Source organism: Ambystoma mexicanum, chromosome 3q (assembly GCF_040938575.1).
Source record: "Ambystoma mexicanum isolate Mex_15411 chromosome 3q, UKY_AmexF1_1, whole genome shotgun sequence".
Classification (NCBI taxonomy): domain Eukaryota; kingdom Metazoa; phylum Chordata; class Amphibia; order Caudata; family Ambystomatidae; genus Ambystoma; species Ambystoma mexicanum.
Window position 1 is genome coordinate 687,739,317 of NC_090926.1, and position 15,064 is coordinate 687,754,380.

The 15,064-nt window shown below is 45.3% G+C and overlaps 1 protein-coding gene across 1 annotated transcript in view; it reads left to right on the top strand.

Annotated features, from left to right (window-relative positions):
• Positions 1-15,064, top strand: part of LOC138448004 (probable cation-transporting ATPase 13A5) — a 512,982-nt gene that overhangs the window by 453,459 nt on the left and 44,459 nt on the right. Inside the window, exon 26 of the mRNA XM_069604536.1 lies at positions 4,875-5,049. Within this exon, the coding sequence (XP_069460637.1) occupies positions 4,875-5,049 (175 nt within the window). The remainder of the gene's footprint in view (positions 1-4,874; positions 5,050-15,064) is intronic.

Sequence of the window (15,064 nt, forward strand, 5' to 3'; positions counted from 1 at the left end):
TTTTCTGAATGTTTACATGTAAAGGGTGTTCCATACTATCGCTGAAAACAGAGTTTTTCCACATTAAGTAATTCAAATGATAAATGTTTCACCAATGGCTATCATGGACTGACTTGTCCAGAACATTGTTACTCTGCATACGTGAACCATCTGCTAATGCACAATTTATAATCATAGACTGTATGTAACATATCCTACGTTTACTGAATGCTGTGCTGGTGGTAACATTGTTATGTAATACCTGCAAAAGCCTCTGCAAGGATTAACTAATGACCCTTGCTGCCTTGTATCATATCACATACCAACTTCATAAAGTTAATTGGACCAATCCAACATTCATCATCCGTCCATGCCTTGTTTGGGGAATTTCTGGATTTCAAAACGTTACAGTGAACAGTGCAAGAGGTCACAGGCAGGCACATGGTCGTGACTGGGAGAAAGAAAATAAAGCTGTCTCTTGCACCCATTCTCCTTTGCAAATGTTTGTTTGCTACCACTAACTGAGAGGCGTATGTTCAGCACTTTGACTTCCAGATATCGAGCTCCAAACTTGAGCCCTGCACGGAATGTCAGCCAGGAGGCAGGTAACTACTTATTCCCACCCGCCTCCTGACAGAGTTGACCGAGGAGGCAGCCTGCATTGCACGATACATAATTGAGGGGTGGGACCTGGAAAGGGGACGTGGCCAAAGTAGACTGGGCGTGGTTTCCTTTGTTTCAGTTTCTACACAAAAAATGTAAACCTGTTTCTCGCTCGGGATATAGGAAATTCGATCAGTGAGCAAATCACCTTCATTCCGTTGCTGACCCAGGCCCAGTGTGCCCAGTGTGCTTAGTACCTTATTTTTTAAGAGTTTATGTATTCTTTCAGCTCTCCTGCTGGCTGCCCGTCCTGTGAAACTGTTCCTAATAATCCCCTTTCTTGACGCATGTGAGCTGTAGCCTACACCACTCCAAATCCCTGCCCAGGTGGTGGATGGTGCCCTCCAAATCCTAGATACGGGTGCCTCCTCTTCCTCCTTGACCTCTCAGCTGCATTCGACACTGTCTATCACTGCATCCTTCTCTCCCTCCTTGCTGACAGGACTTGATTCTCTGGCACTGTCCTGAATTGATTTACCTCCTACCTCTCAGGCAGACACCAAGCTGTTCAAATGAACTTGTTGCTTTCTAACCGACTGCATTTTAACCTTTACATGTAGCCTTTGGGCACTCTACTCAGAGATCCCAATATAGCCATCCACCAATATGCAGACGATACTCAGTTGTACATGAGAGTAAATAGAAAGTTGGACATCATTTGTCACCGCGACAACATATACATCACCCAGTCCTGGATGTTGACTGCCTACCTCAAACTAAACCCATTCCAGACTGAATTTGCCCTCATCGATCCACCTACTAAAAAACAATTTGTCCAATAATGACTCAATGATATCCACCTAGAAGGATTTTATCCACAACTCTCAGACTCAGCAAAGTCCTTAGGCTTCACCACTGACAGCAGCCTGTCCTTCCAGAAAAACATAGCCAAGATGGCCCGAATAGCCTGGCTCAGAATCTCTACCCTTCGAAAAATCGAACCATTCATCCCATCGCAGGACTTTCGGACAGTAGTGCAGGGCTGTGGTCTCGCACATTGATGCACACTACATTGGCTTCCACTCCAAGCCAGAATACTGTTTAAGACTGCATGTACCATATACAAAGCAGTCACAAGTAGCACACCGGTGTACCTGGCGGCTAAGCTCCATTTATCTAGTGGCACACGCTCCTTGCACAGCAAATCAACCAACTGGCTTGAAGCACAACTCGTCCAGAAAGAGAGGACCCGCAAACAATCCTTTTCTTGTCATGCACCTAACCTCTGAAACGCAATCCCGGTGTTGGCTCGGAATGCCCCTATATTGTCTAATTTCGTAAATCTCTCAAGACATGGCTCTTTCAACAACACCTGACCAAAAACGAATTCCAATATACGCACAAACCAATGCACAGACCTCACAGTACTGTGCTAATGTTAAAAGATGGCAGCCCAAATGCTGGCTACCCACACTCTGTACAGCGCTCTTCATCTCTTGAACTGGGTCATCGCTTTAAACAATAAAAATAAAAATAATATTTCTAAGCAGTCTGTTGAAACTTAATGGCTTAATTTCAGCTGAAAATGTGCTACTGCTGTAATTGAAAAAAGTCTTAACCAATTGTGCCGTCTGCCACTTGAGTTATAGTGGTACCTTTCACCAAAGTAATGCTACAAACAAGCATTAACAAATATACTAGTTTAAAAGTATGCCAGAGCATGGGGGACCTTCGCATCAACAATATCACCTGAAACCTTCTGCCCGTCAATAACGGAGAACTCAGCCATGGGAAAGTTAAACTGTCTTTGATTCTACAATAGACAGGGATCATACAGGAAACCACAAATCTCTGGCAATCTCAGCGTCTGAGCCCGTGTCACCCAGTTTTGTATTGTGGTATGTGCAAACATTACCACCATCCCCAAAAACCTACGGGAATCCCCTATTGGTTAGTTTGGGCATACTCCCTATGGAAACCATATACATCTGGATTCTCACTGGTCTTTCCATATCAGGTGGCTTTGCCTGAGGCTTCACCCCAGAACTATCTATTACATTGTTGCAGGGTCGTATGAAGACCATTGGCCCCTGCAACATTCTACACCACCCCATGATCTGAGCGTCTGGATTGGCTGGAGTGGGCCCCCCCAGGCCTGAGACCCAGTTTTGTTCACAGTGCTCAGTTTACCTTTTCAAGGTAATGAGAAAGACTATGGGCCTCATTCCGAGTATGGCGCTAAGGGATAGCGGCCACCGCTAACGAGAGCGGTGGCGGTAATCCCTTACCGCCATACTCCGAGTTCCCTTAGCGCCATGGTGCTTTTAACACCTGCTTTTAGCAGGCGTTAAATACCATGGCGCTAAGGGACCTTGATGTTAATTACGCCACCGTAATTTACGGTGGCGTAATTGACGCCTTCCCCACTCCCATTATGCCCTATGGGGCAGGAATGGGAATGGGGAAGGGTAAATGGGGATTGGGGAATTACCGCCCCGCCAACCTTGGAATGGGGCGGTAATTCCGCCAACCACCAAGGCGCTGCCGGTCCGGGTACGGCGTCAACCAAGGCGTTAATAGCGCCATTGGTTAGCGCCGTACTCGGAATGAGGCCCTATGTGTCCCTATTGTTGCCACTGATCTGATCACCCAGCCTGAGAGAGTGCCTGCCGGTTGCAGTTTTTGGTGGACAATGCATGTATCAATCTTGTCTGCTTCTCTGGGAACAGCTCCTCTTCTCACCATGAGTAAATAGCTATTGCTCAGCTCTTCTGGGTCACGTGTGCGAGGACCATACAACTAAGCCTTTCTGTCCACAATTATGAACATTTTATTCTGTAGTTCGCAGGTGGCTCACCGCTTTGGGACTCAGGAATTGTCCAGCCATCCTTGCCCTTGTCTGCGAACACCACCTCTGAGCTTCGTGCTGCAGGAACTGCACCTTTCCACGTAATATTCACTAAAGTCATTCTATGGTTTCCCCATGCATACTAATATCTTCTTAGAGGTAAGCAGTGGCAGAGCCTATAGGTTCCTTATACGTCCCCATAGCTCCTTATGGTTACTTGTGGTAAGGCGGTTGCAAGCTCGGTCGATGTATGCTTGGCTTTCTTACAATTCTGCATTTTGCTAGGGAAAAGGAAAAGCTTTTGACGGTATCTATACATATCTGTCCTCCATCTATAGAAGGTGTAAGCCTGTTCTTTGTGTATAAATGTGTGTGTCTGTGTATCTTCGTGCAGGAATGCAAATGTGCTTAATGACTAACGCTGTTATGTCGTGTTGTCACTAGTATATGTCATCACGGCTGGACTTTATCAGTCAACCTGATCCACCGATGAGACAACTGTCTCCTCAAAACCATCAACTGGCTACAGTTTAAAGGGTCGCCTGAGAGAATATCTCTTTGCACAAGTGGGATACGCTGGTGTGCCTGGTGATTGGCCTAACAGCGTGTTACATCTTTTGTTTCTCATTCTTCGGGCTGACATTCGCATAGGGGACATGAGGGCCATTCCAGGGACCCCCTCTTCACTAGCTTGGGATTTTGTATAGTCATTCAGTGTTATCATATGTCCATGTAATCACATAAATGTACAGCGTGTGGCATCTTGGTGGCTAGGAAGTACCATTAGAGGAGTTTCTGGCATATGCCTAGCCAATGCCTGCACAAAAGCCAAAACTGTAGGCTTTGCCAATGCTTACTTTGAAGCTTGAGTCCGCTTGGCCTGTGTGCTATTTACCGAAGAACCTTTAAATTCAAATGTACCTGTATTTACTTTTCTGGCTACTTTAAGTACCCATTATCACCCATTTACCTTTTAGACTCTTTATCAACCATTCTATTGATTTTGTTTTTAACCCATGTAGATAATGTAACTGAAAGTCTGTCTCGGCCTGTCCCAGCCAGACGTGGGAGTAAGCTACTATACGGATAGTATAATATATGGAAGACCCCTTTTAACCAGCGATGCCTGTTCGAACTGTACATCAAGAACATTTTAAGTGGCTTGAGTTGTGTTTCTTAGGCCTGTGCTGGGGCTCCTTGTTTTGTAGATCTGGTGGTAATTAGAATTTGTATTGGATTTTCCCAGTTTTTCGATATCTTTCTTGCAAAGCGGCCCTTGCCACAGGAATGTAAAACGTTAACCCATGTTTGCTTTAAAATGTAATATATAGTGATCGTCTTTCGTTATTCAAAAAAAATAATATTGAAAAGTAAAAACAAATTGAAATTGCTCCCGTTTTAACAGATGCCAAACATTAACGTGGGCTTTCTTTTTTTCTTTCAGTAAGCCTGAACAGGGCTTACCCAATGCTTGCCCCATACAGACCCCCGAACCGACTCATGTCGCCTCCTTTGCTCCTCTCCATATTCCTTAATGTGCTCCTCACGTTCACCATACATGCCTGCTGGTTTATTTTGGTCGGGAAGCAGCCGTGGTATCATTTGACAAATATCCACAGGTAAAGACCCTCTGTTTCCTTAACAGCTAAAAAGTTCATAAGTGATGCTTTAACGATTGGTGTTGTCAATTTGTAAGTTGAATGGATGTATGATAACTTTCATGAATACGTTTCTTACCCCATGACTTTACTTCTTGCAATGAGCGGTTGTTTTAATGGATTTTTTTCAACTCTTTGCACAAAGTTTAATCACATATTCTTTGTCCCCAAACCCCATTGCTTTACTTTTCTAGTAGCCAAAGGAAAGCTGGGCAATACCCAATGCAGAGAGTAAGGGCTCAGGTGCAACCACAGGTGTTGTAACTCAGTCTGACCTACCTGATATTCAACCTTTATGGGCAATTTCTATGCTAACAGCTTTTAATGTACTGATGTGCAAGTCCACCATCCTACAATGAGGCCCAGAACAAGGTTGATTGGGAACCAAGCTAAGCAAGGGACTGGTTTTCAGCCTCAATTAAAACGCAAGGAGTCTTTGGAAGGTTATTTGAGAGAATCACAAGGTTCTCCGTAAAATGGGAGATCCAGCAATGATCTACAAGAATCTATAGAGGGGAACATCTAAGGCCGGACTAAGATTTGGGGTTAAGGGAGGATGGGCAAATTCTTAACTGTGTTGGCATAGTGTACGTTGCTTTCCTTGGCATACTGAGGAGCATGGCCCAAGAAGCATCTCTGAAGAAGAATCTAGTCTAGAATTTGACTTGTGGGCCTGTTGGGGGACCATGGAATTCTTGGTGAAAGCTATTGTATTCAGCATTGTGAGGTTGTAGAATGTATGCAGGCATTGTTATCTGGCAATGGAGGTGTTGGGGAAAGTTTCGGGAAAACAAGCGGCAGCAATTATTGTGCTCTAAAAGGTCTGTGATGGAAGAAGTGTTTTGAGAATTTGCAGACCCTCTGCTAGTCCGGAGGTCACATTGTGACTCTGTCGTTAGGTGGAGCAGACAGTTACTAACAACCGTGTTAAACTGGGGTGTTACGAACAAAGCACAGTCCATTTAAAAACTCAATTTCTTGCATAGAGAGAGGTTTACTTAAATCTAAAATGTTTCTTGCAGTCTCTTTTGACAGTATAGACATTTACAGAGATGTTCTCACAATGAGCAGATGTAGGTCATAAGTGAATAGCTTCTTTCTGGCACTCTTCTGCTCCTTGCTGCTGAATGGATGTGTGCACGGCGCGTCTGCCAGAGCCTGGAATACTGTGCTCAGCAACCGCAGACACAGGCTTCAAAATAAGTTTATTCTTGGAAACAGTGTATTTGTTGTCCTGGGAACTCACATACAGTTATCTTGTAATTTACGTCAAGACCATTTTAGGCACAAAACAGTGATGGTTGAGTATCAGCAATTTACTTTTAATAGCCTCCAGCCTATAAGCCACAAGGCCACCGACCTTAAAGAAGCCCTCAGCGTGACAGGGTGCATAGCCGGTCCGCCCACTGACTGAAAGTGACCATCAGGGAGGTCCTTATTCATCTCAGCAAATCAGTCTGAAACTTGAAAGGGACGGTCTTGGTACACAGGGCTTCCCCGTCCGGCTCGCCAGTCAAGCATCCCCTCCACTCTGAATTCAGATACTGGACATTGGGAATCTTTTCAGTCCTGGTGTGGGTTGAGGAATCTGCTTCCCCTTGGATCTGGGATTCCGGCCCCTTTACACGTCCTTCAGCACAGATGTGTACTAGGGTCAGACACCTCCTCATTAGGGGCTAAGTGAGCAGCAATTCACACATTCCTGCCACCCTGGACGGGGAGGTGGGGGGGCTGAAGCAGCTTTTCCATTTCTACCACAATGCAACTCTTTGATTCCATCTTGGGATTTCCCATTGGTCTTGAGGACCTTACAGGGATACATATGTCAGCACTTAGAAGGTCACGGTATTAAAGTAGGTTCCAAGTGGGCAGTGGTGGCTGGTGATTTTTTTTTAATGGAGGGGCGGTAATGTTTCCCACAAATATACCGGAGCGCGACCATGCATAGCGAGGGAGCCAGAACCAACCAAGGACAGTTGACAAGAGATTTAGGTAAACATGGGACAATATATGCTAGTATAAAAACACTTGTATGCTGGCTGTGCCCATACATTTCCCTTCATCACTGACAGGTCGCAATTAGACGAATGCTCGCAAAAATTCGGCCTGGCACAGTGAAATGAACAGGAAATTAAATGTTTTTAAGCACACTGTTCTCTGTGGTGGTGTACCTCAATGCATGTTCAGGGATGTTATAAAGGTAGGGGGTGAAGGGAGAGGCCCTGGGAAAAGTCTGCAGGCATCTTGCTGTCTCAATGTCACACTTGTGGAAGAAGTGTTCAGTTACCTGGCAGAAGCCCCACCCCCTATTTTCCTGGAGTGAGACTCGCGTTTGACGGAGCTGCAAGAGTTGCCCAGATGATGAGAGAGGGCGACTCACTGACACACTAGACTTTTTAGAGAGTAAACAATATGTGCATTATTCTGAGAAAATGTCAATTCTCCGAGTGAAGTCCCCAATACACGGCTTTTGTGGCATGGTGGTGTGCAGGATTGTAAACTCTACTCTGTCAATGCTTACGGAGTGCCCCTTTAACTTGAAGAAACAGGGAGAGGTGATTGTTGGGTAAAATATAAAGTGCACACCTTTTATTCCCAGGTATGCTGTGGAGAGGTAAAATAACTTATTGTGGAAGTGAGTGACAAGTGGGAGTCCAATGGGAGGCATCACTGAGTTGGAGTCAAGGTGCTAACTGGCTGGTGTGTGTGTGTGAGGTGATTGGTTTCAAGCTAATCAGGACTGTACACACATTGCAATTCCAAGAGCATCACGTTGTTGCCTAACTGCCCCCTGACTTTTATGGCACTTCTCTACAGGTCGGGCTTCTAAGCCTGTCACAGTTTGCATGCTTGGACTCATAGATTCAAAGTTGCCATTATGTGTGTGCTCTGCAAGTTCCATCATACAAAGTGTTATTTATTTACCATGCTTGCCCCCTTGAGGTCTTCTACCACCTCTGTGTCCTGTGCCTCCCCCCGGGCTCCACCATTTCACCTCTTTTGTTTAATGTTTCCGTCAGGCCTCTGGTGGAGTTGATCCGCTCCCATGGGTGTTGTTTCTATTCCTATGCGGACGACACCCAACCTATTCTGAGAGTAGACCAGAACCCAGCTGACTCGGCCAGATCTACAGATAGCTGGATGGCTACTAACTGGATAAAGCTTAATGGCGAGAAGGCGTGATCATCGGTCTGCTGGCTCAGAACCAGACGTGGACCTCGGACATCCGGCCTGCTAGCCTTGGAAATATGCCCGTGCCTGTCAATTCTCTAAAAAACCTTGGAATTCAAATCTGCTCTTCTTTATCACCTGAGCCCCAGGTTGGCACTATCTGCAAACCAGGTTTTTTTAAAACTGAAAATACTCAAGCAGGTGATTCCCTTCCTTCCCCAGCACCTACAGGGTCCTGTTATTGCTATGACTATTTCTGGAGTCTTAGGCTACTGCTTTGCTGTCCTTTTTACCCAACCCAAATACCATGTTCTTAGGCTTCAGATCTTGCAAAATTCTGCTGCACGCCTGGTGGCGGGCTTGCTTCATTTTTCTCATGCTTCGCCTATTTTAACTCGGCTCCACTGGCTGCCCGTTGAGTGTTGGATCAGGTTCAAGACTCTCTGCCTTAGCCATCGTGTGCTTGCTACACAGGCAGGGAGCGGCCTTTCTGCAGGACACAATCATGCCACATGTCCCTTCTAGGGCTCTTCATTCAGCTAGCTTGGGTTTGTAGATGGGTCCACGGTTTAGGAAGCGCGCGGTGGGTGGTCGTGCCTCTTCGGTGGCGGCCCACCGCATCTGGAATTCCCTCCCCCACTCCCGCAGGTTAACTGAGGACTATCTACTTTTTAGGAAATTGCTCAAAACTTTTCTTTTTCCACATTGAGTTTTTTTGTGGCTTTTCTCTTTTTCTTTCTGCTCTAAGCGCCAAGATACCTCGGGTGATAGTGCGCTACAAGAAACATTAACATTAAGATTGAGGTGGGCCTTGTGGTGTGATTTTAGTTTTACAAATCGTACCAGGTTCTTACATGCAGCCTGTTCAATTGGAGCTAAAACTACAGCTCTCAGAATGCATGTATTTATTGAATAAAAGCACATAACTTGAAACAGTTGTCATAGCTCTCAGGTTTCCAATGACCATCATTGAGAACACCATCCAGTCCTGTTTCTGCTTGGAATTCTGGGACTTGTAGTTCTGCTAAATTTCAAATGGGAATGAAAAAAAAACAAGTTTTGGAATGTAGGTCAAAGGTAAAAGATTGGCTTGCATGGCTTGGCTGGGGGAAGCTTGATAGTGCTGCAGTTGTGTGCCTCTGAATTTCAAGAAAAAGCACTATTCATTTCGATAAAAAAAGAAGAGAACAAACGGCATAAATACAAGCCCTCAATACACTTTGATCGTTAATGGTATTCTACGGGAAAGGTGTGCACGTGTCTCTGTGAATCTGGCAGGTTTTGCAGGCTTTTGGCCAGGCTGACCTCATTTCAGAGGCTTCAGAATATCGCCGCTCCCTGTACATCCTTGAGGAATGTGCAGCTATGTGCGTTCGTGTGCGAATATGAGTAAGACAGTAGGCAGATTGGCATGCAAAGAAATAGGCAAGTCACCTAAAATAAATATTAAACAATTAAAACATGTCCCGGAGAGGGCTGGAAGGCAGACGACAGAGATTAAAATATCCATGTGTGCCCGCTTCCGTGCCCTGTTCCTTGCTGACAGCCTAAATCAGGCCCATACAAACGCGTTAACAGAAGCATTACACAAACTGGCTTGCATGCGCAAACGTGCTCACAGGCAAACACCTCTACGCCTGTCCCCTCTTGACTCTCACACAGTCTACTCTCAAATATACACACACCATTTTTATATCTTACAGTTCAGCCCAGTCCCCCTTCTGCTCTCCCTCCAGGATCCCTCTGAGTGCAGCCAAGCCAGCCAGAGCCAGGAAACTCGGGATGACGTTTCATGCAGTTCGTGCATGTCAGGGGCTTTGAAACGTCAACGCCCCGAAGTGTCGCGTTCAATGCAATGTATGGAGGCTGTGCACGAGCGCCCTCTTTGCCTGCAGTGTCCCAGCGGGCATAGAGCAAATAGGCCATACCCGACCGGGAGAGATCTCCGCCCCAGCCAGGCACGGCCTATTGGGCTTGTGTTTATTCTCGGGGTTCCTCATGGTAGAGAGAGCGCTCTTATGCGCTGCCCTCATTCTACTTATGACTGCTCCTCTATAATGGGCAGATGGATGGTAGCTCCCCGCCCATGCGCCCATTATGGATGAGCCACCCCTGCACGAGGCTTCTCTGTCTTTCAACTAGAAGGCCTGGGGATTTAGGAGCATTGTGCTGTGCTGTTCTCAAGGGATTGCAATGAGTACAGCTGGGACATTATGACACCCTCCTATGGAGAGACCCTTCTGTGGTGGTGCATCCTGAGGCTATCCTCCTGCAGCGAGAATCCTCTTATGTGATGGAGTTACTGTCTAAATTCCACTTAGGGCAAGACATCACCCATTCATAATGTCTCCCTTCTTCCTCATTGGATGCTGAGGAGATGGGCCGTTATTCATGTAACCCGCTGTGGGGAGGAAGAGAAGAGAAGGAACAAAAGAGTAATAACCTTCTGGCACATTATGCTGCGCACGGGATCTTTTAAGCAAAAGTTTCCAGTTCCACCCTGTGACCCTCTAAGGAAGGATGGGCGGTGGTGCAGATCCCTTTAGAAAGAACTCATGCCTGGGAGAACTTAGATGGGGATTAGTCATTAGAGGGATAGCAATCTTCAACAAGAAAAGGTTTCTGTTTTTATAAATAAAGAGGGGTCCCCATTGGGATCCTAAAAAAATTCACCTTGGTCCAATATAATTACAAAAAACAATGGAGCATGAAATTCTAACAGCCATTTACAGTACTTGTCAGTTTCATGAAATAGTTATATTGCATCATTTTGTGATATTGAGGAAAGGTTGAATAACAAGAGAATGGAGAAAATGTACCTGATCATCTGATCCGCAACCACACTAACCCCCCCCCCCCCCGCCCGTATAGGCTAGTAAAACATGGAACAGAGTGGATCAAGCATCAGCATTTTGAACTCTCCACTTATCATTTGAGGTGATAACTGAGTCTTGGTGCAATGGTGCGCTTTGTGAGTGGGAGAACTGAGGGGAGAGTGACTTTATGCCTAGCTAGTAGCTTGCAGCTTGATATGTCTAACCCTGGAGTAGATCAAAGCTATACCACTGCAGCCTACCCCCCCCCCCCAAAAAAAATAATCCACATTTAGTAACAGGTGTGGGCTAGCACGCTTAAGTGATGCCATCTTTTTGCACAGTTATCTACTCTTAGACGTTCAAGTTCAGAATCTTTCAGTCCATAAATGATAGTCTCTCAAAGGAGGCTATCCTGGCCACTTTCAGTAAACCAGTCTGTTAGTGATGGAACAGTCTTAGGCCTGAGGTGTCTAAGAATAATCATGTTTTCCACCATGAGCATAGTAACAGGCCATCTGCTCCAGTCCCTGCATGCATGCTAGATCAGAACCGTCATTCAATGGATGTGTACATTCCCATCTGATCATCTAGTTACCCAACATATTCATATCAATTTCAGCCCAGATTCCCTCCCAATACGTATCCACTTGGGTTGTGGACCCCAACGTGTGCGTAATATTAGTATTGTACTTGCTGCGTCCCCAGCAGAATAATCTGGTGAGTCTCCAGTGCCAATGGTGAACAATTTTATTTTGGGAGATTTACAATCAATAACCTTATTTCTTTAAGACTGCTTTCACTGTTTTCAAGTGTTCTAGCCCACTGTGCCTAAGAGAACGGGCAAAGAAGTGCCTTTTCCATAGGAATTGGCTTCTTGTATAATTCATGAATGAAAGTGGTGTAACATGCATCTTCCTTCTTGAAATTTCATGTTCCAAAAAATATTTGAGGTGCAAACCCTTCCAGGCATGTTTTCTTGCCAAATAATAACCTAATACTAGGGTATCAAAAGGAAGCATGGCGTTCTGATCTCACACATCATCTCCTATGCATTTAATACCCATGAAATCTTATTAATTCCAAATTCATGTGTGACCTCTACTATGTCATTTGTGATTATGACATAGTGAAGCCTCCAGGCTTTGAGTCGACTTCAAACATATTCCTAAACTTCTCCCTGCTGTCGCTGACAATCTACAATTGCATTTTCATTACTGGGTCATTTTCCAACATACAATATAAATGTATCAATCCTGGATTTACAGAGGTGTTTTTCGACAACAAACATTTTAATGCTGCATACTGTTTAAGCAAATGTCTCAATGATCAGTCTAGAGGAAAGATTTATATTCTAATAATTAATAATAGCTATCCATTAAAATGTTTAATGGGTGGCATATTGAAGACATCAAGCACATTGGGGCCAATCGTAATCTTTTCTATTTAAACCTTTCCCCGTGTGCAGAGCATCCATTTATTCCATCTGGCGATGTCTGATCGGACATCTTTCCAGAGAGTTTTTACGTTGGCTGGTAGGATATCCTGCAGTCCTGCGTTAAGCGTAATAACTAATCATGCCATACCATGCGGTACCTAGAGAAAAGGATCACCTTGCTTACCTGCCTGGCAGTAGACAGCGAGATGGGAAGTCCCTCACATGTTGTCCAGTTACACCTAAATCTGAATACAAATGGAAAGATGACTAATAGAATCCATTGCCTATTTTATGGCAAGTGAGGGGTCAGTTAAAGTCAAAAGAATATCTCTAGGTCATAGGGAACTAAGGGTGAAGATAGCCCCAGCCCATAAGACCTCCAGCTGTCAGCTCCCCAGACCAGACATAGTCAGATGTCCTGGTACGTCTTGAAGCTACTGGAAGAAATTAATGGGCAATGCCTCAGTGAGGAATCCAATTGTTTTACCACCAGAGTGAGGATAGGTTCAGTAGCCGGTGAAGCAGAGGCCCATCAGAACATTTCCCGGCAGTGAGTGCAGCGTGATGGTGGCTGTGCTTTTGTGGGCCGGCAGTCTGGATTTGGAAGATGTTCATGCGGCATGACTTGGAGCTGGAGGAGGCAACAAAATGTACCCAAGGGCCTTCCCTGTTGCTGTGGGCATTCCATACATGGTGCCCCAGGCATAGATGTGGCTGTGCTAGATACAGGGGCACACAGTCCTAGTTCTGTTGACAAAGTTAACAAGTGAGCTGAACTGAGCGCAAAGAGGCCTTCCCGATGCTGACCAAGAGATTTTCGGTAGCAGCGTCCCTCTTTTTCCCTTGATGAGCTTAAACTTTCATTGATTGCCTTGTCATGTGGTGACCAAGATACGCAGAATTGTTGTTTAGTCTCATTCATCTACTAGGCGTCCCCTGAAAATCACAAAGAGAAGCAAAGGGATATGAAGGAGATGTTTTTAACCTTTCAGGTTCTTGTCCCAAAAAAGAATCGGGCAACTCTTGGCATCCACCGGCTGTGCTCCTCCATTCTATCCACCGGTGCATTTGGGGGTGCACCTATCCTGGCTAGGAAATGCTGCCAGGAGGAGAAGAGCTTTTGAAGTGTGTTTTGCCCCTATTTGTATCACACCATGGCTCAGTGTTTCTAAACACGCGAGAAGACAGGCGCTAGCCTAACAGAAATTCACCACAGCTACTCTTGGTTTTCAAAGGACAGGGAAAAGAAAGATATGTCTGGAGTTTCTGTATATGGTCGCTTTGTTCACCATGTGTTATCATTCAGTATGGCTACTATGAAAACAGTGAAAGTCGCAGACATCATGGCCTTCAATCCGGGTTCTCCCCTTAACCAAAACGAGCCAGCGGGCTGTATTTCATGCATCTTTAACATGGAAGTGTTCTAAGACAATTAAACGTCACGTGTCATAGCCGGCTATCTGTTTCATAGGCTTAATATGGAGTGTTATGTGAATGTCTAGATGATTGACATTGTGAGCTGACGTGTTTTCTTCTATTTGCAACTGAGTTTTATAATTGAGACATTGAATCACCTTCCAAGCACATGATGTAACTCCATAATGTACTGCGAGTACAGGTCCTCAGGAAGCACCTGAATTCTTTCTATTTTCCAAAATGTTCAGCCTGATTATGAGTTTATGAGAGGCGGAATTTCGGCCACAGGGTGCTTTTAAAAAAAAAAAAAAAACTTTATTTGTCCCCCGCTTTCCTTTTTAGGGAAGTGGCGGACCCCAGATTCCTATTATTGTAGAGTAAGGAGAGTGGGGAACACCCCAGAAACCCCTGCTCCCCTTCACACAACATTTTTTGTTTTCGTTCTTTTTTTCAGTGCCGAATTCGTCATTTTCTCCTGCTCGGTTTTTCTTTTGTTGTTTTGTTCAATGAATTCCCACGATAGTGCTGTATCCCACAGAATTATCATGTTAATAGGACTGTGAGAGGGGCAGCGGCATCGCTGGTATGCTTTAAACCCTAGAAAATCCACCTACGGAGCATCTACTATGAGGAATGAGCCAGCACCCACCCCAACCTCGTGTTATCTTGTTGCATTCATAATGCCAGCTAGCTGTCCTATGGCCTTCCTAGAGCACACCTTTACCCGTTTACCCTATTGATCTTTCCATACAACCACCTCCCTAGGCCACACCTTTTATCATTTTGCCTAACTCACCTTTTCATCCAAAACCAATCTAACTTGTTTTGCTTTAATCATGTTTTTATCCATCCCCCTTCTTAGACCACAATTCCCCACTTTTCCTCTATGTGCACGTCCATCATTTCCAGCTCTTACCCCCTGGCCACTGTCGGGCAGAAATTCTGCCGGTGTCGGCCGGGCCGTTCGCAGACCTCCGGGCAGGGAGGCCCCAACTCCTCCCGTATATCCCAGATGAGATAGAGTATGAGACACACGCAAGAAGCAAGGTGACTCTGCTGTTTATTAAACAAAAACGGCAGGGATGGGTCAAGGATCGTACGCGTCCGTCCTGACACACACACAATCGTGGGGCTCGCA